The following is a 27,435-nucleotide window of genomic DNA, read 5'->3' as shown; positions in this document are numbered from 1 at the left end:
GCTGAGGGCTGGGGGGCCACCTCCCCCTCCCTCAGAGAGAGGGGCTACTCGGGAAGCTGGCTTACCATCAATCCGGCTCACGAGTTCTTCCAGCATTTTCACTTTCATTTGAATCCCAGGTTGGGCAAAGGTGTAGTTGTCCTAAGGAAAAAATAATATTGTGTATCATATGCATATAAAATAAAACACTTCCTAAAGGGGAAAAAGGCAGAATAAAAATGAACAGTTTTATGACAGAACAAATTCACAAATTGACAGATTTTATCTTGAGAAACAAGAGAATGCACACTGCATGGCAGGGCCCACGTGCAGTGCCACTGAGCCTCCCCGGAGGAGGGAAAGGCCGGTGCCCCCCGATGTCAGAGGATGAGCACGCAGACGTCAGGACCACTGAATGGCACACGTCCATCGGTAACCGTGATGCACCTACATTTAAATTGAACACACAGGCACCCACGCTTGTAGCTGGTCGAGCATACCTGTCTGCAGGAACTGACCACCTTGGTGGCGCCTGGACACAAGCACGCAGCCCTGCTGGGAGCCCGTGGGAAACGGCAAACGTGCCTGGCGCTGACAGTGCCAGCATCATGCCCACGACCCAAGTGCTCACGACACGGGCACTGCATGGGGATAACAGGTAAGCGTGTGACTTTACTCACAAGAGATATGACCAGGTGAACTCGGTCAAAGTTCATAAACTAAGACAGGAAATCCGTGTAGCCTCAAGGAGGAGAGGGCCTGGGCAGGTTTAAGCCAAACGGACTAGGAATGGGACTCCAGCTCTATTACTTAGGAGCTGTGCGACCTTGGCAAATAGCATAACCTCTCTGGGCTTCAGTTTCATCATCTATAAAGTGAGAAGAATAAAACACTGCCTTCTAGGACTGTCTAAAGCTTCAAGGAAATACCGTAGTGGAACGTGGAAGAGGTTTAAAGATACGGTAGGTGCTCGGGCTCTGAGGGGCTCTTTCACTGCTACCGTCACCACCCAGAGAGCACAAGCGCGTGCTGGGGCACTGGGCCGGAGGGGACTGACACCTGCCTCATCCCACGGAGGGGACACACAGAGTGGCTCCTGTCAGTCGGGAAGAGGAGGGCATCCCCCACAGACACTGCCCTGAGAGCCGCAGCCGGTGCTCAGGGGTCGTCTCCAGGAGGTGGCTTTCAACTGGACGCACGCAGCAGACCTAACACACTCGAGGACAGTGGGTGTGGGAGGCAGAATGACAACCACCCCTAAGACGCCCACGTCCTGATCCCTGGAACCTGTGAATGTGTCACCTTACGTGGCAAAGGGGAATGTAGGTTGCGGACGGAACTAAGGTTGCTAATCAACAGACTAAGACCAGGAAATGACCCTGCATGATGCAGTGGACCCACTGTAGTCACGGGGTCCTTAACAGCGGGGGGGGGGGGGGGGGGCGGGGAGAAGGCTCAGGCAGAGTGACGCCACGTCAGAGGACTCGACCTGCACTACTCACTTCGCTGGTGGAGGAAGCGCCAGGAGCCGCAGGATGAGTGAGCCTCTGGAGCTGGGAAAGGCAAGGAGCGGACCTACCCGAGCCTCCAGCAGGAGTGCGGCCGCTCTCACCTTGAGTTTAGCCTCAGGAGGCCCACGGCAGACTCTGACCTTCAGAACTGAGCTAACAAATCTGTGTTGTTTTAGGCCGCTAAGTCTACGGTAATTCCTTAGGGCAGCAATAACAACTAACACAGGAGCTTCAGAGGATGCTCTTTACTGGGGCCCCTAACTCCCACCAAGAAATGAGGAAAGAAGGGACCGGGAAGCACCAAAGTGACAGTACTGTGTTCTTGTGTGGATCAGGCTCAGGCTCTGAACTCTTCAGTGAGCAGACAGGACCTCTGGCCTGGCCAGCACTAGGCGACTAGCTTACAGCAGCTCTGTCCCCAGAGGGTGACACCGGGGAAGGCCTCGGGAGCCTTGGTAAGGGGAAGCCAGGCCCCTGGCCTCAGTGCGGTCACAGGTGATGCGGCCTAGTCCGGACAGGAGGTGCTGGGTGCAGGCAGCGGCAGCTCACCGGGCACGCTCGGGCCAACTGAGCAAGCCCTTGGTCACAGCAAGCAGAGTCACTGCAGCCTTTGAGATGATGGGGACAACCCTGCTTCCTGTCCATCTGAGGGCATGTGGCTGGGGCCCGGGCAGCATGGGCAGCGCAGAGCAGCTGCAGACACCGCACCCGGCATTCGGAGCCAGGAGGAAAGCGAGGGACTGTTCTGGACCCGCTGTGCCTTATCGGTAGGCTCAGGACTTTTCAGTCCTCGACACTCCTGGCGGTGGCCAACCATGCAGATGTGCCCACGGAGCTCACAGGACCCGAACGTGGAAGAAGGATGACAGAGCACACAGCAAAGCTATCAGCCCTCGGGAGGCCCTGGGGACATGGGAACAGCACGCACAGGACCTCCAGCTCCCGAATCCGGGAGGGAGACCCCAGGTGAGACAAAGTGGAGCTGAGAAGACAGCCTTCAGGCCAGCAGCGGTTTCTAAGGCCGCAAAGTCAAATGTGAAAAGTAGAGAAGTACGTGACAGTCTTCACTCTCTAAGTGCTTCCCCCTCCCTCCCTCTCCGTCTCTCACATGCATGCACACACGCACACACATGCACACACGCGCACACACATGCGCACGACATTTCCTAACAAGGGCAAGTGCAGCAGCCACCATGGCACAGAACTAAAAATGCCTACAAGGCATTGAGGATTTTTTCCCCAGAAATGGAAAATGAACGGAGTCAAATGTACCCCCTTGCTGGGAGATTTCTCCCAGGAGGATTTCAAGTGACAGGCTCTGGATTCCAAACTGTCACATCTCTGCAAGGGTAAAACCAGGAAGAGCTCTGTTTGCCAGCTTCACTTAGAATGACGCCCAGGCCCTGCTGTGATTTCGGGTGGAACGAAGGACGTGCTCTGGGAACAGGATCTCGTTTAGGATGACTGCCCGGGGGGCCGGGGGATGATTTGTTTTCTAGATTTAGTGAGCCAATTCTGTGATAAGCGTGTGGGTCCTCCTAACTTCTGAGCTCTGGAGAAGCAGGGGCCGTCTGAGACTCAGCATCCAATGGCCGGGACTCTGGGCCCTAAGGAGCAGCCCTCTAGCTGACACAGCGCCACAGCAGACGTTGAGGACTACCTCTGAGCTTTAGTATATTTGAACTTTAACAGGAGTAAGAAATTTTGGTTCTGGACGTTAATTCCTTTGAATGTCATCATCTTTAGACCTGAACTTGCAAAGGTTGCCCTTTAAGACTTAATTTCTCCCCACAGACTGGATAACAGAAGGAGATTTATATTCAAATTTGGGGCATACTGTGTTGTTGGAAGTTTATACGCTGTCATTTAACCTCATAGAGGAATTTCTGATGAGCCAGGTTGCACAATATAGCTGGACAGAATTAAGGAGGAGAATTTTAAACTAGAGGGTGGTTTTGCAGCCTCAGGTGCAGAGGGGCCTTCCAGATTATTTAATCAGTGTCCTATTCTGACAGATCTCAGAGCCATCGAACTAGACTGCAGAACTCCTCTGTTCCGCAGAGGAGGCACCGAGGGAGGCACCCTGGGGGCCTCGTGGTCACGCGGTAACAAACAGACCTGGGTGTGCTCCGCGGGCGGGGTCGCTGTTGCCTCTCCCAGACTCTCTCTGTCCCCAGAAATACTCACCCCAAGGAGGCGACTTATGCATTGCTAAGCCTGGGGGACAACTGGGCTGTGGGCTCAGCCCCCTGCCACCTTGAGAGCCCCCGTCCTCTGCCCCAAGGCTCCCGTGCACGTGACGATGGCTGTCGGGGGTGGCTGTCGGGGCTGGGCGAGCCTGAGCGGTCCCAGAGTCAGTCAGCGGTTTATGGGGCTCTCACACTAAGAAAGGATTTCAAGCCTCTGATTTAGCAGAAATAAAAGTTACTCTTTGGCTTCCATCTGTCACTATTTTGTTTTATTTCTCAATTTGTTCAAAACCAAGGTAGAGAAGATGAGTTCTCAGAAATCCAAACGAGGAGAAAAGAATGACACCTGAGAGCCTATAAAAAAAAAAATCCATATTTTGAAAAGACCTGCAGAGACTGGCGGGCACAGCCCTGACACTGGCTGCAGGCCGAGGACAGGGACGGCCAGGCTCAGCCAGGCTGCAACAGCGACGGCGGGACTGAACCCCGGAGGGCAGGAACCGCCCCAGCCGAGGCACAGAGGAGGAGGTCGGTCCGGACCCTCCGATCTCGGGCAGTGAGTCTGGGCTGCAGCAGGCCCTGCTCGGTGGCCAGGAAGCCTCCCAAGGGCCCTCCAAGGACACAGAGGCCACAGTTGAGGAATCAGAGCCCAACAGCCGGGAAGGTGTGAGGAGAAAAGAAAGTTCTGTGGCCCCAGCCACAGCCTTTCCTCAGAAGGCACTGACCACTTCAGCCACTTTGGCCCTCCCAGGTGCCTGCCGCTGCCCGCCTGGGGGGCTCCCAACGCCTCAGGGCAGACCATGGGTGCTCACCCCAGGATACCCCCGCCAGCACCTCCTCCACAAACCGAATACACCCCGCACTGCAAACGCCGGACTCTGTGCTGCATGAATATGTGAATGGGCAGAAAGACAGGGATTAAGCAAGAATAATGTATACTCATAAAAATATTAATATTATTCCCTTCATAAAAAGTAAATGTGTATTCTTTCTAATTGGGATTTTTATTTTGTGCCTTTAAAAAAGGATATAATTCACAAAACTTATGGGTCAGAGGGAAGAAAGGAAGGTCTGAGGAACACAATGACCTTTTATGAAACATTTTACGGAAGGTAAAGTTGGTATTAGTAGGAAAAATCAAAGAAAACACACTCAGCGTGCCTCACGTCTGTGGCCATTCCAACACCGACCCCTGGCAGTGACAAAGGACACGGCCTGTGCTCGTCAGGGGAAAAGCAGAATAATCATCTGAAAGAGCATTTTAGGGAAGAGCAAAATATAAATTCCTGTCGGCTTAGCTGGAAAGGCCCGGAGCCCCTGCTATCACACCTGCAGCCCAGAGAGAATTCAGAACCCTCCCACATCCCTGATGGACAGCTCTTCCAACTGGACCAGGGATCCACCCCCCCCCCCACCGAGTCCAGCACCCCCTTTCTAGGACAATCTCACTCTAACCAAGTTTCTTGCCCATGCTGAAACCAAGCCTGCCCTCTGCACCCAGGCCTAGACCTCTGAAACAGCTCAGAAAGTCCTTTTTGCAAACAATGGCAGGAGAGACGTCCATTTCCTTCAACTCTGAAAGAGTCCATTCCCTTTCCCCTCAGGACCATCTGGCCCACAGCTCTGGATGCAGGACCCCACATGGGCTCTGCTCACGCAGGGGACAGAGAGCTGGGAAGCCGACTGCCACAGCTGCACGCAGCGCCCAGCCATTAGTACAATCGATGCATGAACCCAATCAAGACAGAACCACATCAGACTGTTAGTTCTTTCATCAGTTCAGTAAACACTCATCGAATGCCTCCTACATGCCAGAAAATTAAGTCCTGAGTATTAATGGTGTACAAATGAGCTAAACACAGCAGGCCTGAGAATGCTGTCCTTAGAGAGGCCTGCTTACAACCTAGTGTCTGGGAACTTGTTTCTGGAGGGTTCCCGCCGCTCCCTGACTAGTCAGAACAGCTCACCGCACCTGCCTGTGCAGTGTGGTCTGTGCTGAGCATGTTTCCCTCCGGGATGCTGGCGTCCAGTACCTGCCAGGCAGAGGGTGCCTGTGTGAGCAGCCCCCAACAGCACCCTGGGCGCTGGGTCTCTAACAAGCTTCCCCAGCAGCCAACACTGCACGTGTGTTGTCACGGCTCCTGCTGGAGGATGCAAGCGTGTCCTATGTGGCTCCACCGGGAGAGGACTTGGAAGCTTGAACCCAGTTTCCTCTGGACTTCGCCGGGTGCCTTTTCCCCCAGTTGAGTTTGCTGCGAGCACAATTCCACGCAGGTCCTGTGAGTCACCGTGCCTGGGGTGTGGTCTCGGGGTCCCCTGACACAGATGGGGAGAAAAGCAGATAGGGCCCTTCTGTCCGCAGAGATGAGAGTCTGGTAGATGAGCAGACGTTCACACATCATCCAAGCACATGTGTACTGCTAACTGTGATCTGGGAAGCTGCACCATCACAGCACAGAACAGGGGCCTGACCTGGACGTCCACCTGAGGACGTGGGGCCTGAGCTGAGCTGGGAAGGATGTCTCGAGCACCATGGGCAGAGCCCCGGTGGCAGCAGGGAGCACGGCACATCCCATGAACGGAATGAAGGCCAGGGCGGTGTGTCAAGAGAAGACCATTCCGAGGCTGGAGGGCCATTTAGGGACTTAACAGTAAGACCAACACAAAGTGATCAAATGAAGTTAATGAAATGGAAACGTGAAGCCACTGTGGTTACGAGATTTGCATTTTGAAAAGATTATTCTGGCCGCAAGGTGCAGAAATAACAGAATGGGACCAACGAGGATACAGGATATCAGTTACGAGACAACTGCCGTAATCCAGGGAAAGTAATGACAAGAGCTTCCCGTGACGATGTGGTCAACCCCAACTGCACAAAAAGCTGTTGACTGACCTGGCCTGGGTGGCTTTTTGAACCTGAACGTAGGCCTTTCCATTCATTCCTATTAGCCTGTTCATTTGATGGGCTCCCGGCTGGCATGCCAGGCGCTGGACTCATTCCGAATCTTGATTGTGTCGTCTATCACACTAGCTGTCCCTCCGAGCTTAGAGGCACCGGTTACACTGATCCCTCAAAGCCTCCATTACAGCCTCCGGGAAGGGGAGAGAAGGACGAGGCCAAGGACGGGCCTGCTCTCATAAGTCGCTCAGAGTGAAAAGGCGTCGTAAAAATATATCGAGCCTTGTTTAACTCCTCGCTTTCCTACCTGCTAGCCTCATTCCCCTGCACTGCTGTCTTCTCATCTGCAAGATGGAGAGAGGAAGGGCCCATCACAAAGACATGGTGGGTATGAGATGAGTTACCGAACCTAAAAGAGCCTACGGCAGCGTCCACACCAGTATGAGCCCACCCTCTCCAACTGGTATCGGCCACGAACAGCAGCTCCAGGCTGCAGGCTCCCACCCACCATGCCGCAGGAACCAGAGCCTCTGCACGCCACATGGCAAGTGGAGGGACATGCTAAACACTGTTCCCAGACACGGGCCAACCAGCAGGGTGAAGTGGTGTCACAGAGTTTGAGGGCAGTCCGTGACAAACTGCAGATGCGCCCTGTGAGTAGCAGAGCCACCTCCAAAACAAGGGAGGGGAGGAGAGGCAGCCAGTAAGTCAAAGCGAAAATAAGCCACCTGCGCGCAAGAAGCCAGTCTGGAAAGGCTGCACACTGCATGACTCCAGCGAAGTGACATTCTGGAAAAGGCACAACTACGGGCACAGTAAAAAGACCAGTGGTTGCTAGAGGTGAGGGTGGAGGGCAGGATGAACAGGGGGTTTTCAGGGCAGGGAGACTCCGCTGGACGATGCCTTATTGGTGGACACACGTCATTCCACATCTGTCAAAACCCACACAATGTGCAACACAAACAGGGAACCCTAATGCAAACCGTGGGCTTTAGTCAATAGCAATCTATCGACATGGGCTCATAAACCGTAACAAGCGTGCCACACTAATGTGAGACACAGGTGACAGGGGACACCGGGTCAGGAGGGCATGGTGAAAGAGCCTGTGGAAGGTCTAACTCCCTGCTCAATTCTCCTTGAAACCTGAAACTGCTCTAAAAACCAAAGCCCACTAATTTAAAAAATACTCAAATCATCCAAAAGAAAGGAGGAAAAAAGTGAAATTAAGAAAAGATGAAATAAAAAATAAATGGTAACCTAAACCACAACCATATAATAATTATACTGGAAACATTACATGAATATATATATATAGACTAAACACACTAGAAGGATAAGAAAGCAAACTCCAAGAATCAGCTATCTACAATAAGTACACTTTAAATGAGTATATACATGTCATGTCTCTGTGTTGAATTTTGGTTGATTCTCAAAATATTTCAAACTTTATTATTTTACCTGTTATGGTGATTGGTGATCAGTGATCTAAGATGCTACTATTGTAACTGGTCTGATGCATGACAAACTATGCCCATGTAAGACGGAAAATTGATTTATAAATGTGTGTTCTGACTGCTCCACGGACCGGCCATTCCCCCATCTCCCTCCCTCTCCTTGGGCCTCCCTATTCCCTGAGACACAACAATATTGAAATTAGGCCAATTAATAACCACACAATGGCTGCTATGTGTTCTAGTCGAAGGAAGAGTTGCAGAGCAACCCAAAGCTAGCAATGCTGAAGCTTAGTGAGGAAGGATTGTTGAAAGCCAAGACAGGCCGAAAGCTGGGCCTCTTGCACCCAACAGTTAGCCAAGTTGTGAAGGCAAATAAAACGTTCTTGAAGGAAATTAAAGGTGTTACTCAAGTGAATACATGAATAATGAGAAAGTGAAACAGCATTATTGCTGATACAGAGAAAAGTTTAGTGGTCTGGGTAAAAGATCAAACCAGCCACAACATTCCCTAATCCAGAGCAAGGTTCTAACTCTCTTCAGTTCTGTGAAGGCTGAGAGAGGTGAGGAAGCTGCAGAAGAAAAGTTGGAAGCCAGCAGAGGTTGGTTCATGAGGTTAAAAGAAAGAAGCCACCTCCATAACAAACTATAAGGTCCTGATGTGGAAGCTGTAGCAAATTACCCAGAAGATCTAGCTAAGATAACTGATGAAGGTGGCAATGTTAAATAGATTTTCAACATAGAAACAGCCTTCTATTGGGAAAAGATGCCATCTAGGACTTCCATAGCTAGAGAGAAGTCAGTGCCTGGCCTCAAAGCTTCAACGAATAGGCTGCCTCTCTTGTTAGGGGCCAATGCAGCTGGTGACTTTAAGTTGAAGCCAATGCTCATTTGCCATTCTGAAAATTCTAGGGCCTGTAAGAATTAACCTAAATCTCCTCTGCCTGTGCTCTATGAATGGAACAACAAAGCCTGGATGACAGCACATCTGTTTACAGCATGGTTTACTGAATATTTTAAGCCCACTATTGAGACCTACTGCTCAGAGAATAAAAGATTCCTTTCAAAATATTACTGCTTATTAACAATGCCCCTGGTCACCCAAGACCCCTAATAGAGATGTACAATAAGATGTACATGTTGCTTTCATGCCTGCTAACAATATCCATTCTGCAGCCCACGGATCAAGGAGTAATCTCGACTTTCAAGTCATTATTGAAGAAATATGTTTCATAAGGCTGTAGGGGTCATAGACAGTGATTCCTCCGATGGATCTGGGCAAAGTAAATGGAAAAGCCTCTGAAAAGGATTCCCCATTCTAGATGCCACTAAGAAGATTAGTGATTCATGGGAGAAGGTCAAAATAGCAATGTCAACAGGAGTTTGGAGGAAGATGACTCAAACCGTCATGGATGACCTTGAGAGGTTCAAGACGCCAGTGCTGGAAGTAACTGCAGATGTGGTGGAAATAGCAAGAGACTCAGGATTAGAAGTGGAGTCTGAAGATGTGACTGAATTGCTGCAATCTCATGATAAAATCTGAATGGATAAGGAGTTGCTTCTTATGGCTGAGCAAAGAAAAGTGGTTTCTTGAGATGGGATCTACTCCTGGTGAAGATGCTGTGAACATCGTGGAAATGACAACAAAGGATTTAGAATATTACACAAACTTAGTTGATAAAGGGTTTGAGAGGACTGACTCCAATTTTAAAAGAAGTTCTACTCTGGGTAAAATGCTATCAAACAGCATGTGGAATGCTGCCGAGAAATCTTTCATGAAAGAAGTCACTCAAGCAGCAAACTTCACTGTTGTCTTATTTTAAGAAATCACCACAGCCACCCCAACCTTCAGCAGCCACCACCCTGATCAGCCAGCACCATCAACATCAAGGCCAGACCCTCCACCGGCAAAAAGATTACAACTCGATGAAGGCTCAGATGATTGTTAGCATGTTTTAACAATAAAGTATTTTTAATAAAGGCATTTTTTAGACATAACTCTATTGCACACTTAATAGACTACAGTATAATGTAAACATAACTTTTATACGCAACAGGAAACCAAACAATTTGTGTAACTAGTTTTATGGTGATATTCACTTTACTGCAGTGGTCTGGAACTGAGCATGCCATGTCTCCAAGGTATGCCTACAAAAGCCATCTGTATTGGAATGAAAGAAGGAAGACTTTATTTGCAGATGACATCGTTGTGTACACAGAAAATCCTAAATCATCCACCAAAAAGGTCCCAGAAGTAATACTTGACTTTAGCAAGATTACCAAAAACAAAGTATGGCATGTTACAATTTCCAAAAGTGGCCGCAACATTCTCTCCTGCTCTGCGTGCTCCTTCCTGATATGACTGTGCCACTCCTGCATCAAGACAGAGTCTGATTTCCTTCTCTTTGCATCTGAATAGGCTGTGACTTCTTCAACTGAGAAAGTGCAGTGTACGTGACTTCCAAGTCACAGATGGGTATATTAATAGCATGTGACTTTCGAGGCTCAGTCATGAAAAATGCAACTTGCACCTTGTCTGTGGGAAGCATTTCACAGGGAACCATGAACCATCATGTGAGAGTCTGACCACGCTATGGCCACCATGCTAGGAGGACACTAAGCCACACAGAGAGGCCCAGAGAGAGCACTGCAATTTAAAGTCCTCTTCGTGGAGTCATCCTGGCCCAGGCACTAGACACTTGAGTAAAGGAGACTCTAGACTCGGTGATCCCTGCCCCCAGGCATCAGTTTCTGTCCAGCCTCTAAGTCTCCCACCGGAGGCTCCAGACATGTGCTGCATAAACAACCAGTCCGTGCTGTACCCTGACTGAAATCCCGACACACAGCATCTACGAGCACAAGAACACGGCTGGCTTTCTTTTAGGTCAGGAAGTTTTGAAGTAATTTGTTATGCAGCATTAACACCTGGAAAACTATGTGAGTTCGCAAAAATCACTTGTATTTGTATACACCAGTATACAAATAAAATAAAAGAAAAAAAATTTACTAGCAAAGTTATACCCTTTAAAGTGGCACCAAAAAAACCCAAAAAATATTTAGAAATAAATTTAACAAAATATGAGCAAAACGCAAACACTGAAAACTACAAAATGTTTGTGAGGATAAATTAAAGAAGTTCTAAATAAATTAGGAAATATACCATGATAATGGATGAGAAGACTCAATATCTGTTATTATTGTCCATTCAAGGGAAACTGACACAGTCATAAAGAGATCATTCAAGATCTCAGCAGGCTTTTCTGTGGAGAATAGCAAGCAATAGACAAACTTTACATAAAAATGCAAAGATACTAAAAATACGCAAGATAATTTTTTAAAAGAATAAGGTTGGAGCACTGATCCTGCTTGGCTCCATGAAAAGCCACGGTGACTAGGACAGTGGGAACTGGATGAAGACCCATTAATAATCAAAGGAACAGAACAGGTGCCCAGAAACAGACACCCACTTGCACAATCGTTTAATTTTAGGCAAAAGAGCTGAAGCTACCTGACAGAGAAGTGAAAGAAAGCTGTCTTCAACGAACGGTGGCGTGGTCACTAGGGTGTCTACAGGGAAAAGATGAACCCCCACCTTCCTCACACCACACACAGGAATTCAGTCAAGCTAGGTTACAGACTTAAAACTAAATGTAAAGCATCTTGAAGAAAAGCCTAGGAGGATTTTGGGGGTAGGCAAAGGATTTTTAGTCAAGAAACAGAAAACCATTATCACAAAAGAAGAAAACTATAAATTAGATTTCATCAAAATTAAACTTTTGTGCTGATCAGAAGACACTGTTAAAGACATAAATGAACCGACAACCACAGACCAGGAAGAAATATTCTCAGAGTGTAGACCTTGACAAAGGATTGTTATCCGGCACGGATGAAGACCATGAGGGAAATGCACTGCTGGTGAAACTGCATTCTGACGCAAAACAGCCAGAACTTTCTTACGTGGCTAACGAGTGTACAAAATGCTACAACCACTTTTGGGAAAAGATCTGGCTCTTACTTATAAAAATCACACATCCTCTTGCATTATGACCCAGCTCGTCCACTCCTAGGTATTGACCCAAGAGAAATGAAACACACGTCAACAAGAAGATGTGTGCACAAATGTTCACAGAACTTTATTCATGATGGCCCAGGACGGGAAACAGCGTGGTTTCCACCAACAGCAGGATGGAGAAGCAAACTGCAACACATTCATACAGTGGAGTACTACTTGGTAATTAAAAGGAATGAACTATTCATTCAGGCAACAACATGGATTTTTATGTTTTCCAATGCTACTGTAAATTGATTTTTTTTTAATTTTCATTTTTAAATTGCTTGCTGCTCAATGACTCATTCTTAATGAATCTTCTGTTGCAGCCCAGTAACTAACACATTCTCATCTGTTTAATAAACCTTTCTAAAATGTTGTTAAGAATCCTCAATTTTATTGACTGGGGATCTAAAATCACATCTCTAGGATTCTTCACAGAGCACGATTCATCCGCTGTTTGAGGCAGGTAAGTATTTCACATTCCTAAACGGCAGGTGCTTCACCCACACATTCTCCCACCCCAGGGGCTCCCTCCAGGTGAGGGCTCCTCTGCTCTTCCCAGGAGAAGGTTCTTCCTGACACGCACAGCAAGCTCTGAAGCCGGGCTCGGTGGAAGTCGGCTTTCTTGCTGCTGCCTTCCCAGGCACCACACCAGCCCCTTCCTTGCTCTCCTCTTTCCTGCCAGCTTAGCTGGCAGATAACACCCCCGGGACTCAGGCCACCCCACGTTCTAGCCGTCTAAGCTTCTTGCAGAGGTTCCTGAGCCGCCCCTCTGAATTTGCCCTTGGCTGTTCTTTTTGCAGCATGAACTGTAAGAACCCACCCTTCTCCAAGGGCTCTGCTCAGGCTCCTCACCTGTCCCTTTTTGCCTCCCTGACATTAACCTGGATGGCTGATGCACTTGAGGGACTTGGGGGACGCCCCAAGACAGAGTCCACTCCAGCCCCCGGGCACAGGCCTGGTAGTTTTCTGGCCTTTCTCTGAATGAGTCATGCTATCACCACAATTCTGGCCTTTTCTCTGACAAGTTCCAGGATAATTTAGTCACGTTGCCCAATATTCCTATCACTTCCGTGCCACCAACCAGTTCTTAGAATTGAATAATTCTTCCCTAAGGAAAGGAAATGTAAATGGCTAATTATAAAAGGCAATGGTTCTTTTCTACTCAAAGAAGCTGTCCTGTTAAGTAATGAATCTAGGAGTAATAGTATGACTTCAGGGTAGGCAAATATGGAAGCTACAATTCAAGAAGTAATAGCTAACCGACAACCTTGGCATTGGCACTGTTAGTGAAATGAAAAGACTGGCAGAAGCACAAGAATAATCCCCTAAAAGCCTAAGAAGGCCTCATCCAGCCTGGAACTTCTAACTGGGCACCGACTTTACACCCCCAGGGAGAGATGGGGGCTGAGACGCAGCGCTGGGTCAGCACCTTCCACTGCCCAGAAAGCACACATTCAACACCAGTTACAATCAGGCCCTGAAGCCAACGTCCTGTTTGGAAGAAATCTTTTTGAAAAAAATATTCAGGCCGGGCGCGGTGGCTCACGCCTGTAATCCTAGCACTCTGGGAGGCTGAGGTGGGCGGATCGTTTGAGCTCAGGAGTTCGAGACCAGCCTGAGCAAGAGTGAGACCCCATCTCTACTAAAAATAGAAAGAAATTATATGGACAGCTAAAAATATATATAGAAAAAATTAGCCGGGCATGGTGGTGCATGCCTGTAGTCCCAACTACTCGGGAGGCTGAGACAGGAGGATCCCTTGAGCTCAGGAGTTTGAGGTTGCTGTGAGCTAGGCTGACGCCACGGCACTCACTCTAGCCTGGGCAACAGAGTGAGACTCTGTCTCAAAAAAAAAAAAAAAAAAAAAAATATTCAATAAGCTGGGATTGGCTCAGATGTATTCCTGTGATCTATACCAAAAGCCATCCGCAAAATGTCACTCCTGATACCAAATAGCATTAAAAAGACCCAATCCATGAAATCACTGAAAGAAATAAGAGTGCACCAAATTATTTTTTAAAACTAAATAACTTGCTATTCTGTGACACGGCCATATATACAAAGTAGCCTCCAAATGCCGAAGGAGCCGAGAAACCAAAGGACGAGGCCGAAAGTCCAGTCTGTCCGGGAAAGGTGTTTTGTTGGGGGAACTTGGGCGGCCACCAGACAGGTGGACCTCTGCACTGTCCCCCCAGACCTGAAGCTCAGGGACCCCAGGGAAGGGTGCACGTGCTCCAGCAAGACCATTAAAGGCGACCTGCCCGAACGAGCAAGAACGCACATGCATCTGGCCTAGAACTTGCGCGGTACCATCGAGGTTGCTTTGATGGAAGGCAGGATTTATAGTGCGCACAAGTTCTCACACGAAGGACAGTGAATGAAGGAGAAATCCAGAGGCACTCACGGGACCTGGGATAATCAAAAGCCAACAGGGCAGATCAGCATCCACAGCGGAGTTCTTTTGTCTCAACAAACCCTCACTGTGGACTTGGTGGAGAAAAACTGCCCGAGTTCTGGGACCCGCGTGCCAAGGTGCCCTGCCGGCTGGGTGGGAAAGCCAGGGAGGGCCTCCAGCCCCCGTTCCAGGCGTTCCAGGCAGCGGTGCCCCGGGAACCCCACACAACCTGGGCTCGTCCAGCTCACACCACCCGGAGAACGAGACACATGGAGGGAGACTCAGGAAAACGGGCAAAGACCAACCGTGAAAGAAAATGAAAAAGGAGGAATAAAATGAAAGGAGTCATCCCTCCAAATTAAACTTACCTGAATATGGGAAAGTAATTACAATCAACGCTACCACACAGCTGGAGGGAACCCGGAAATTCTGTCCCCAGCACTGAGGATTATTTAACATTGAGGCTGCCCATGGTACACACGGGAGCTTAAGGTCATGACGCCTCACTTCGTGCTGCCCTGCTTTGGTGGCAATGCCCTGCCCCCGACCCCCACCTCCACCCTGCCCCCGTTTGCCCCCAGCCAGCCTGGGCTCCCTCCTGCGCTGTGGAAACCTCTGACCACGTGCTCTGCCACGGCGTTTCACCACAAAATACAGTACTTTCCTCACAACCTCATTTACCTCTCAAGATAAAACCATCCAGTTGGAATCACCAACAGCGTCACATAGGTGGAAAAGTCTAGCCCCGATCTGCTGACTACAAGCCCAGCATTCTTTCTATATAGTGTTTCTTAATGGGGTGCTATTAAGATTCTTCCCGAGGCAGAACTGTCCATGCATCGCTGGCTATTTAGCACCCCTGCTCCCTGCCAGCTAAATGCCAGTGGCATCCCCCAGTTATGGCAATGACCAAAAAGCACCCCAGACATTTCCTGGCAACCCTAAGGGGCAGCATGGGATCCCACCCCAACCCCACCCCACGGAGGCCCACAGTGTCTGCCTTGGCGCTCAGTCCTGCACCCGACCCGCCATGCCTTTCCCACCGCCACCTAGTTCAGGCTCTCGTTTGTGCCCTGGGTGACTCCCCTCCGTGGCCCACATACAGCCCACATCCCTCTGCTGGGTCAGACGTCCCTGAGGGCGGCCCGATGACCTTGCTTCATCATTCACAGGAGGCAGCGGTGGCTCCCCGGGCACTACTCTGTGAACAAAGCATCTCCCAGGAGACCATCGCACCTGGAAATGAAGCTGCTTTGCCTTTGCTCCCAACACCAAAGCCCCCGAATAAAAATAATGTCTCTTAAGCAAACATCTAGTGGGGAGGGCATCAATCCATCAGAAATGAGTGACCAGGCCAGAGTATCTGGGGAGGGCCACAGTGACAGACCTTTCTAGAGCAGCCGAATGGCAACCCAGCTTCCCACCCTCAAGCTCCAGCCCCCACTCGTATTCCCCAATCGGTCTGGGTGACTCCAACCCACAGAACCTCAGCTTAGTCTAGAATGCTCTTCTAAATCTGCTAGTCTCCTACTCAGACCTTGGTCTGTACAGCAACTGCTGATATGCACGTGGTTCTTAGAAACATTCCTGAAGGTCCCATGGGTGCTGGAAAAGAACGAATCTTCTCTACATGCTGGATATGGGCTTCTAGACATGTCCACTAGCCCAGACTTACTAACTGTGTGCTACAGATGCCCCCAAATCTTACCAATTCTTGCCTGCTTGACCTACTTATTACTGAGGGGAAGAAAGCTGGAGCTAGACTGTGTGGGTCTAAGTCCCAACACTGCAACTTACTGGCCACAAATGGGAAGTAGCTTACAGGCTGTTGTGGGGGAAAAGGAACTAGTAATACAATCAAGCACTTAGAACAGTGCCTGGCATCAGCAATGTCTTCTGGTAATTCTGCCATACTTCTGCTTCTCCTTCTCCCTCTCTGTCCCATTATACTTATGTATTATTACATGTACATAAATATGTTGTCAAGATCATATACTCAGCATTAAATCTTCCCTGGTAAATTTATCCACTTATCACTAGGCAGTGATACTTTATCCCTAGTAATAGTTTTTGCCTTAAAATCTATCTCATCTAAGAGCTACATGACTATTTAACACTACATAGCTATGTAAGAGCTACATAGCTACAGAGGTATTATCTTGGTTAATGCTCATCTGTGGCATTTCTCCCAACTCTTTCCTTTCTACCTATCTTTATCCTTATGTTTTAGGGAGTGCTAGCATATAGCTGGATTGTGTTTTTAAATCCAGTCTGGACTGACAGTGATTGTTCTTTGGAACACCGGACACATTACTGCACGTCCTCCCGGCCTTCCCTCCCGTGAGATTTCCTCTTCCACTTCAGCAGCTTCATGCTCAGGGTTCTCCATGTGATTTTAATTCCTCTTTCCTGAGACTTGTTTATTGAATATAAGTAACAATGTCTTTCATTGATGCTAGGAAATTCCCAGCTATAATCTTTACCAATACTGGCTTTGCTCCAGTATGTTTTCTCTTTCTTGGTCTGTTTTTTTCATTCTCTCTTTCATGTCTTAATCTCTGTCGTATTTTCAGTATCTCTGTGCTGTCTACTCAGTAATTTTCTCAGAACTACAGTCTATTTTAACTAATTCTCTCCTCTGCTCTGTTTAATGAGTTTTACATTTCAATTACTATACTTTTGACTGCTAGAAGTTCCGCTTGGTTCTTTTCAAAATCTGTGAGTTCTGTCTTCAGAGCTTTAACTGGATTTTAAACTTTTCCTTTATCCTTAATCACCTTAAACCTACACATTTTACAGTTCCTTTCAAATCACTGTTGTAGTATCTCAAGTCTCTGGGTCCAAATCCTCCCAATTATGGGGCCAGTGGATGTTTACTCTTGGCGTTCTCTTTCTCTGCTTGTTTTGTACTTTTTCTATCGTGAGCTCATCTTCAGGGGGCTTTTCCCATGAGAATACCACAGGCCTGTGTCATGAGAGCATCCCGCTGGGCAAAAAGTCTCCAGGGTCGTCAGCCAATTGTTGGGGGTCCCTGAGGCCCTTTCAAGGGGCCTGTGAGATTGAAACTCCTTTCATAGTAATACTAAGGCATGTTTACCTTTTTCACCATGCTGACATTTGTGCTGATGGCACACCAGCAATGGTGAGTGAAAACGTGGACACACTCGCAGGAACCATGGCAGGGCCACCAAACCGTGCCAGCTGTCACTGCATTCCCAAGGCAATGCTCATAGTTTAAAAAACAAAAGGCAGGTTCACTTAAGGATGCCCTTGATGAAGTAGGAAAAGTCACTAATTTCATTATTGTGTTCAGTCTTGACCCTTGAGTAAACATCTTTTCCACATTCTTTCTTGAAAACATCACTTTTACTTGAAAGAATGTGGAACAGACAAACTGGTTATTCCAACCTGGGTCTCTGGCAGACAGTTTCTTAACTATGAATAAAGTTAGCCTGTCACTTCAAGGAAAACAATGGGTAGTATTTGTTACCAATGATAATATTTGAGCTTTTAAGTCAAAATCTGAATTTTGGAAGACTTTTTTATCTATCACTCTGAGCCTGAACACTTCTTCTTATGAGATGGTGGTAATACTAACGGACGTGATGTTTTGACATCATACAATGAAACATTTCAACATTTAGAAGATCTGCATACCTCAGGCATCTGATATTTTCTAAATCACCAATATGCAATGTTATAGACCCAATGTATGGGTAAAAGATCCATTCTAAGTGCCAGACAGGCCAATAGATTTTAATGTAAGTGAATACAAAATGCTCAATGATGTGATTTCGGATTTCACACTGCAACTAACCTTTAAGAAACTACTATTTGTTGAGTCATGGCATAGAATATTAAAGAAGAAAGAATCCACAAATATCTAAAGAGGATATTAAAATACTCCCTATTCCAACTACATATCCGTGTGAGGCTGGATGTTCTTCACACACTTTAATTAAAAAAACAAAAATCACAACAAATTGGACATAGACGCATATATGAGAATTCTTCTGTCTTCTATTAAGTTAGACATTAAGGAGATTTGCAAAAATGTAAAACAATGCCTTTCTTCTCACTAAACATTTTTGTTTGGAAAATATTAATTTATCATTAAAATGCGTTACTTTTAAGAGCATATAATGAGTTTATCACTGTTATTTTTAAATACATTACTAATTCTAAATTTTCTCCATTTCAATTTCTAATATGATAAATATCAAGAGAATTAATGCTCACAAATAAAAGCTCTTTGTGTTCTTTAATAATTTTTAACAATGTAAAGAGGTCCCAGCTGGGTGTGGTGGCTCACGCCTATAATCCCAGCACTTTGGGAGGCTGAGGCAGGAGGATTGCTTGAGGCCAGAAATTCGAGACCAGTCTGGGCAACATAGCGAGGCCCTGTCTCAACAAAACACAAAAATTTTAGCCAAACATGATGGAACACACCTTTAGTCCCAGCTACTCAGGAGGCTGAGGTGGAGGGATCGCTTGAGCCCAGGAGTTCAAGGCTGCAGTGAGCTATGATCACACCATTACACTCCAGCCTGGGCTACAGAGAAAGACTCTGTTCCCTTTACAAAAAAAAACCTAAGATGAAAACGTCTGGGCATGTCCAGCATGGAACTATTTTATCTTTCTTTCTGGACAGCACCTGGATTTCCCTAAGCAGGACCAGCTTTTATCTTATCTTTATACCTTGCCAGCACAGTAAAACCTCAACTCTTAGCTACATCCTGGTCTGATAATCCCTTCAAAGTCACGAGCATCAGCCAGTGGAGTCGTGACTCTTCACTTCTGGAGGACTTTGTGGTTAAAGAGTCCAGTGATGCATTTTAAACAATTTTTGTTCAATATTGCCCAGCGTTTCCAGACATTGTTGGGAGGGGAGCAGTTTGTTCTCGTCCCTCGCTTGCCATCTTACTGGCCAAAGCTCCTCTCCCAGCCCTCTGTCCCCATCTCCATCAGCTGTCCTCCCCCCTTCCCACCAGGCTCTGAGCCCCTTGGGGACGGCAGGGTGATGCTGATTCACACGCCCCAAAGTCCTCTGCCTGGCACCCAGCACCTGTAGAGGTAGGTGCTTTCAGCACTCTGGCCAAATAGATGAAGTTAATCAAGTAATTACCAAAACCTAGTAGAATATAGAATCTCACACTGAGGCTCCAAGATGAACCAAAAACATAGCTACTACTTTCCAGGATATCCAAGGGTGAGGAAAACGGATGGATGTGATTTCTGCCTTCTAAAACTCACCCCTGCATATTTCGGGTAGGAGAGGTCGTGAAGCAGAACAGCCCAGGCTGTGGGGTCCAAAGGTGGCCTCCAACACAAGCCGTGTGATCTTGGGAAAGTGGCTTGGTCTCTCGACATCAGCCTCGTGTGCAGGGGTGGAACTCCAATCCGTTGTGAGGCAGCCAATGTCAGCAAGCACCAGCCCTTGGGAGATGCCCTTAGTTCCTCATCTTCGTCCCCCTGCGACTACCTACCCATCACAAAAACTGTGGGCCCAAGAAGTCCTGCAGGAGTTCTCACCCCTCATGAGGAAGAGCCCCTGGTACATAGTTTTGGTTCAGTGACTCCACTGAAGTCTCTTTGGCAAAGGTGTGGCCTGATAAACAAACTTGACCTTAATAAAATGCCAGCACAACTGGAAAAGGCCAGGCTGAGAGTTTCCATTTAACAAAACCTAAGGAGAGTTTTTCCACGGGTTATAAATCAGGGCAATGATGTGATGAAAAGGGTGCCAAGGAAGGCGGTTCTAGCGGTTCCAAGAAGAATGGAGAAGAGGAAGGTGAGACCGGGAGTGGGGATGTGAGCTAAGAGGCAGAAGCAGCCAGGGCCACAGGAGAAACAGTCAGGGCCACTTGTTGGCTTGGTTTTAAATCAGTTCCCATCCTCATGTTTATCTCCACTTGCGTGCCCTAAACAGCGCCCAGAGGAGCTCTGCTACGGTGGCCTCATCTCCGGGAGTTACAGCGGGCGGTGGGAACTGATTGCCCCCAACCGTGCTCCCACGAGGGTCGCCGCAACTCCGTGAGAGGAAGACGGACGCTACGCTGGACGGCGACACCATGTGAACACGTGCGCCAGAACAGCACAGCCCTCCTCTCGTCTGCCCTGTCAATAAACCATTTCATCAGACCACAAATCTCAGGTGAGAAATGAAAAGCCAGCATCGATTTCATTGTACAGCTGATTTTATTTACAAATAGAAGTCAGATAATCTTGTACTTAAATGGCACAAGTTCCATCACTCACAATCAGAGAAGTGACATCTGAAATTTATAAAGATTTACATTATGATTCAATCTCTTTTCTAAGAGGGGAAAAAGCCTTAAGGTCTGGGAGAAAGAATAAAACAAATGAAAATATTAGCAAAGTAGGGGAAATGATGAATTGATGCACGGGCCAAAGGATGTCTCCAGCGGGCACATTTTTCTCTGCTAGCAACAAAATAAGTCACAGGAAACCTGGATCAGCTGACAGATACGAGGTTTCCACTCTTCAATTACACTCAGGGCTTCCACTCTCTCTCTGTCAGTTTCTGAGTTATCACACTGACGTGAACCCACACAGTTCTCCTCGATAGAACCACTTTAGCCAATATATTCAAATTACACCACAGAGTGCAAACCTTAGACTCCATCTTATGTGCACCTCATTTTGACCATGTCAAATCAAGTACCTCTTTAGTTAGTGGCAGCGGGAACAACTGCTGTGACAATGGCCCAGTAAAGCCATTGCCCAGACAGGAAATGCAGGTGACAAGCGAGGCACAGTCACATCTCCTATCTCAGATGAAGGGCCCTGCTTCAGCTGGGATGAAGGGGGTGCTGGCAGAACACGTGACCCTCCTGGATGGCCCCAGCCCTCTTTGCTGGGGCCACCCCCATGAGAGGACCCAGGACGAACCCTGCAAGTTTGGTCCCTCAGAAAACCTCTATGCCCCAAACCCTGCTCTAGGATTTTCCCCTCTGTCTGACGAGTCCCGTTCCCTCAGCAAAACTGAAGTCTCCTCTCTCCCACATTCGGGTCCTGGGGGTATGTGCTTCCTGTCCTTGCACCGCACTTGACCGTCCACCCTCCATCCCGGTGAGCTCCTCTGGGCAGGCCTCACGCTTTACTTACCGCTAACTAGCTCCTGGGTGCAGAAGGCAGCACCTGGCCCAAAGCAGGTGTCCAGGAAGGCTGTGCTAACACAAAATAAACCTAAATGTTTCACACCCCACTTGGGAGCCCACCCACCTACCTCAGCCACTTCTCCGCGACACCAGCAGGCTCCAGTCCTCACTCCTCACTCCCCTGACCCCAGGCCCTTCCCAGGCACCGTGGGGTTTCCTCCCCCGCACCTTTTCCACAAGATCAGCCCCGTCACGGCAACTGTGGCTCTTCTGGGAAAATCTCAGCCATGGACCATAGCTGATGCAGTGACCAGCAGAGCCCCATCATGCGTGGGACTCCCACTCACCTGTGTTTCCTGCAGTGCCCCAAGCACTCGGAGCCTGGCCACCAAGGCCACAGGCACGAGGGCTGCTCACAGCCCGGTGTTACAGACCAGAAGCTGTGGCCCCAAATCTGAGGCCCTTTAAGGGAAGAGCCCTCTGAATAGTCAGCCCCTGCCTGCACCTGCTGCTGCTGCCTGGGGTCTGCAGGCAGCGGGTCGGGAAGATCAGCATCCCTGGGGATCAGACTCCGCACCTCGCCTCCCTGCAGGAACCCTCAGCAGGACACCGCGGCCACCTCGCCTCCCTGCTGGAACCCTCAGCAGGACACCACGGCCGTCCCTCGATAGAATGAGGGCCACACACCCCACTTCTCATTCCTCATCAGCCCTGGGGACTCTGTCCTATTCCAGATATAGGAATTGAGGCTTTAGGAGGGAGTCACAGCCGTGCTGACATCCGAGAGCAGCCTGTGGCGCCCAGCCCAGCGTCCCGTCCGGCATGCAGACTCGGGTTTGGACGTGCGTCTCTGGGAACGCACGCCGGCGCTCACCTGAATGCCGTCCAGCAGCTTGCTCATGCACCAGTAGGTGTCGGCCTCGATGTTGCGCAGCACGTCTGCGGGCACACTGGAGACGTCCACGGCGTCCACGTCCTCCGCTTCTGCGTGGCGCCGAGCATGGAAAAGACAAGGAGCACTTAACCACGCGAAGTGAACGCCCGCGCGGGGAGAGCTGCACGCGGGGTCAAGCGCTCCCACACCCTGGTTTCCGTCACTCTCACTAACGACTCGTGCAGTCTTCACCTCATCACTTAATGGTTCTCAATTTTAATAACTAATTAGTTGCAGAAAATTAATATTCTGAATCCTCTCCAATTAATTAACATAATTAATATATTGTAAATTATAGCTTCTCAGGCATTTCATATCCTAATAAGATAGAACCTAGACTATATTACTTATTCCTAATAGAGATCCAAAAGTTTTTCATAAGATTTTAAAAACTCTGCTTCTATTATATGTACATATTCATTTGGCAATAATTCCTCTAAAAACCTGTTTCCAAAGTTAGAGTTTCCAAAACTACACTGGGTAAATACTTCTCTGCTGTGATCAAATACCCCAGAAAGTAGTAACACAGATGTGCCGCAAAGAAATAATAGACAATGGTGCTCTAAATAATTTCCTTCTTAAAGTATAAAAAACCTAATGAGAAAACATAACTTAAAAGTTTTTAAAATGCAAAACAGATGTCTAATTGAAATGGCTTATCAGATATTTGAACAAACTAATTTTAGATCCTTATGAAAATTGCTATCATCCAGCAAAACACTCATAAATGTTTTAAAAATTATGTATCCTAGTTCTTAATTTTTTTACTTTTATTTGCAAATGTACCTGGAATATTTACAAGGAAAATGGTCTTAAAGGAAAGAAACATTTCAGCCCAGAATATATTTAGAAAGTTTTAAGCAGGTAAAAATCACATTATAACAACCCTAATAACTGCTAGCATTCATTGAGTGCTTCCTGTATGCCAGGCACTCCTCCACGTGCTTTAAATGTGCTTGCTCATTTACTCTCCGGCACGACTCCACCTTTATCCCCACTTAGCCCTGAGGACAGTGGGTGCTGAGAAACAATGGCCATGGCCTTCCAAGTAGCATTAAGCAGGGAGGGGTGTGACGTGGCCCCACCACCTGGTCCCAGAGCCAGGTCCTTAACTGCTCCCCACAAACACTCAGGGCACAGCTCACATTCATGTTCCACAAAGATCTAATCTGATCCCAGTCGGTCCTCGGTTGCAGCCCCACACAATTCCTAACGCACACTAAGGCACGTGAGTGGGAAAAGTTGAGACAAACACACTGTTCCCACGTTCTTGGTTGACCACAGAAACCAGAAAGGCAGAAGGCAAGAACGTCTCCACGTCAAGACCCCTCGGGCAGCAGCCGGCCAGGCCAGCTGGAATCTAGACAAGGCGACGGCCCCAGACCCGCGTCCAACACGGCAGAGCCTGGCGGCCGCGTAGACCAACAACTACAGATTCTGACCAGGTCACTCCTCGCTCATCTCTGGGATGGGGGGATGTAAGGGCGAGCAAACAAAACCAGCACTCCGGCCCCATGTCACACACGCTCCCTCATTCACTCAACAGCTATTGGTTGGGTTTTGGGTTTTCTTTAATTGAGAAAACAATCCATATGCCATTAAATTCACTCTTTAAAGTATACAATTCATGGGTTTTTATAATAGTATATTCACAGAGCTGTGCAATTATCATCACCATCTAATTCCAGAACATTTTCATCACCCCGAAAGAAACCTTGTGTCCATAGCAATCACTCCGCGTTATCTCCTCTCCACCCAGCCTGCGGCAACTGCCCAGCTGCTTTCTGTCTTGGTGGATTCGCCTGTTCCGCGCACCACGGGGCCATCTGTGGCTGGCCCTGTCACTCAGCGTGTTTTCAAGGTTCATCCTCGAGGGAGCACGTGTCCGTGCTTCACTCCTTTTACAGCCGAATAACACCCTGCCGTCGGGATGGGCCACACAGGGTTTCTTCATTCCTCGGCTGGCGGAACTCAGGCTGCCTCCACCGAGGGGTGACGTGCAGGGCAGGTGGCAGGTGCCCCGTGTGGGAGCTCTGTCCCCACACTCCAAGCACTGGGCACAGAGTAAGGGACAGTCGATGCCCTCAGGAGGCTCATGCATTAATGGAGAAAGCAAATGACCTTAAAAATTGAAACCATCAATGTTTAAGTGCCAAAGAGTCACCAGGCGGCACGAAGGTGGGGAGGGCCATCAGAAAGCGGGTCAGTTACTCCTAGGACACAGATTTGTGAAGGGCGCCAGCACCCACAGCGTCCCGGACACACCCGGGACCCTCACTCCCTCCGCCCAGTGTCGTCACAACCCGGGCCCTGGAAGGCAGCCATAGGTGGTCACTTGCCCTGACCTCCGCTCAGCCTTAGCTCACCTTGACGGTGGCACTCTCCTGGCAGCCCTGTCCACCCACTGGCCCTGCGGGGCTGCGGGCTGTCTCCCCAGCAGCAGGGACTGCTCTGCCAGCAGGGTGCCTGGCCTCAGGAGCCCAGTGTCTGGTGTGAGCCCGCCCTGATGACGCTCCCACAGTGACTCCCAGGGAAAGGCCCTGTCTCCCGAGTTTCTCATGGCACCCCGTGGTGGGGGGTGCAGGCACTCGTCAACGTGCTCTGTACAGCTGGTGAGAGTGACAGGGCTGCCCTGCCCAACACCAAGCCCAGGCCCACCGTCACACCTGTCCCGCCAGGAGGTACCACGAAGGCACGTACACAGACGTGAGGAGGAGTGCTCTCCTCACGGAACAACGGCCTCACCAGGAAAGCAGAATCCATCCGACATTCCGCGGACCTGCTGCAGGTCTGATCTTACTTTCCAGGCCCAGGGAACGGAAACTGCAACAACGATCTGAGGACGTCTTTTGAGACCTTTTCCATCAACAGAGTCTCTCTTTCAAGGGCCTTCCAAGCATGGGGATATTTCCTCGGATATAATGAAAGGTAAACAGGGAAATAAAGCCCTCCCCAGACCTCAACAGCTTCGCTCGCCTCAACTTCTCAGACGCTGCTGGGCTGTCACAGGCCTAACCCGCCAAAAACAGGTGCTGCGTGGACAGCGGAAGCCTTGCGCTTTCCTAGTCTGCTTAGCCGGCTTATCGTTTTATCCAAAGCAAGGTCGGTGGCCTAGGCCATCTCTCACAGCGGGCCACTTGTTACTCTCCAAAGTAACGAAGTAACGGCATTGAATGCAGAGAACCCCTACGCCGATTTGCCTTCTAAACGCCAAGAGAATCAGAATGAACCTTAGCATCAGAATGAGGCAAATACCCCCCGACCCGGGACAGTACCCACCTACGCTGGCAAAGGCACAAAGACACTCTGGAACCCCCAGGCTGTGACAGCAGAGTCAGGGCCCAGGATGAGTTGCAGAAGACAGCCCTGGGCTGGCATGTCTGGACCCCAGGGAGACGGCACTGAGGGGTCCAACACCACACAGAGGCGTCCAGAACACAGCTCCACAGGAGCCAGGGCCCCAGCGGTCCCTGGGGCATGGCCTGGACTAAAGCCACAGGCAGGATCAGCAAGGTTCCCTCACTGCCGTCTGTTAGGTGCCGATCTACCACATCACCTGCCACGCCATGCGTGTGCTGAGATCCGTCCTTGGAGTCAGACCCCGAGACGGCCAACAGCCATGACGGATTCTCACTCAAGATCACCCGAATCCACGAAGGCTGCCGCGTCCATGGGCGAGGAGGGAGGGCGACCAGGAAGCGAGGAACCTGGAACACGGAATGGCCCGGGCGGGGGTCAGGGACCTGAGTCAACTAGGGGTGGAACGTTCACAGCCCTGCCGCCCACAACGAGTTCCGGATTTAGCTCCATAAACATGTGTTATGCCAGAGGACAGTGGAGATGACAGCGTGGATAGCAATGGAAAGAAAGATTTTTCAGCTCACAAATGAGAAGGAAAAACAGACACTGAACAACTCCAAGCAACCCCCAGGTTCAAAGGAAGAAACATGATTCCAAGGAAAAACACACCAATGCCCTGGTGAAAGCAGCGTAGGCACGCAGAGCTAGGGTGCCGGGGTGGGGGTGTCTAAATGAAAATGCTTCCGTGGCCAAGGGGCTGCGCAGGTGCTCTCAGGGGTGCTGCCTCCCTGGGCCTTGGAGGTCTGGGCTTAGATGTGTAGATACATCTTCCCTGAGCCGCCCAAGCTGGCTCCAGGCAGCCGGGCGAGGAGCTGGGCGAGGCATGGGGCACCCCAGACCACGACGGGGGTGGGGGGGGACAGGGGGCCTGTTACACAATCTCAACCTCCTCCCAGCCAAGGACTGAGCGGGCCCTGGGAGCCACCGCAGGGATGGGCTACCAGTGGGACTTTCTAAGGTGACATTTATGCCAAACACATCACTAAAAATAATGGAATCTAAACCAACTTGTTTCAATCTGAAATTTGACTAAATTCTATTTTTTACATTTATCATTTAATTATAAACTAACATTGACACCAGCAGGTAGAACACTGTTCTGGAGCTGCAGCCAGCCCCTCTTCCCCCACATTAGCCACACCACCATCCTACAGGGGCCAGACCCTGTCCCCTGGGACACCACGGTGAGAGAGGTGAGAGCCCTGACCTCCGAGAGCCCCCAGAGCGGCAGGGAGGCTGCCATGTGCACAGGCCCACCCAGGGGACCTGCAGGAGGCGAAGGCTCTCCCACAGCCCAGGCACCAGCTGAGCACTCCCAAGTGGACCACTCCAGAACGCGGAGTCACGGGATGTAAGAACATACGCTGAATTAAAACTCATCTCATTCGTCTCCTCAGATCACAGAAAGGTTTTGGGGATGATTTAACTAACCTCTCCTGTGAACATGCTGTCCTGCTATATTATTAAATTAAAAAGGCAATGTTTACAATAATATCACCTTTATCAACAACTCCGTTTACATCAAAGCCCCCACTACTGCCT

General features: G+C 49.1%; 1 protein-coding gene across 3 annotated transcripts in view; it reads right to left on the bottom strand.

Moving 5' to 3' along the window:
* The window catches only part of TBC1D22A (TBC1 domain family member 22A), a 335,347-nt gene that overhangs the window by 131,791 nt on the left and 176,121 nt on the right, over nucleotides 1-27,435 (bottom strand). For all 3 annotated transcript variants that reach the window (XM_069489542.1, XM_069489544.1, XM_069489545.1), the window contains 2 exons: nucleotides 22,474-22,583; nucleotides 66-141 (listed from right to left, as the gene is read on the bottom strand). In XM_069489542.1, coding sequence (XP_069345643.1) covers nucleotides 66-141; nucleotides 22,474-22,583 — 186 coding nt within the window. The remainder of the gene's footprint in view (nucleotides 1-65; nucleotides 142-22,473; nucleotides 22,584-27,435) is intronic.

Source organism: Eulemur rufifrons, chromosome 16 (assembly GCF_041146395.1).
Source record: "Eulemur rufifrons isolate Redbay chromosome 16, OSU_ERuf_1, whole genome shotgun sequence".
NCBI classification, from domain to species: domain Eukaryota; kingdom Metazoa; phylum Chordata; class Mammalia; order Primates; family Lemuridae; genus Eulemur; species Eulemur rufifrons.
The sequence above is the reverse complement of the archived record's forward strand: the minus strand, read 5'-3'. Positions and strand labels throughout refer to the sequence as shown.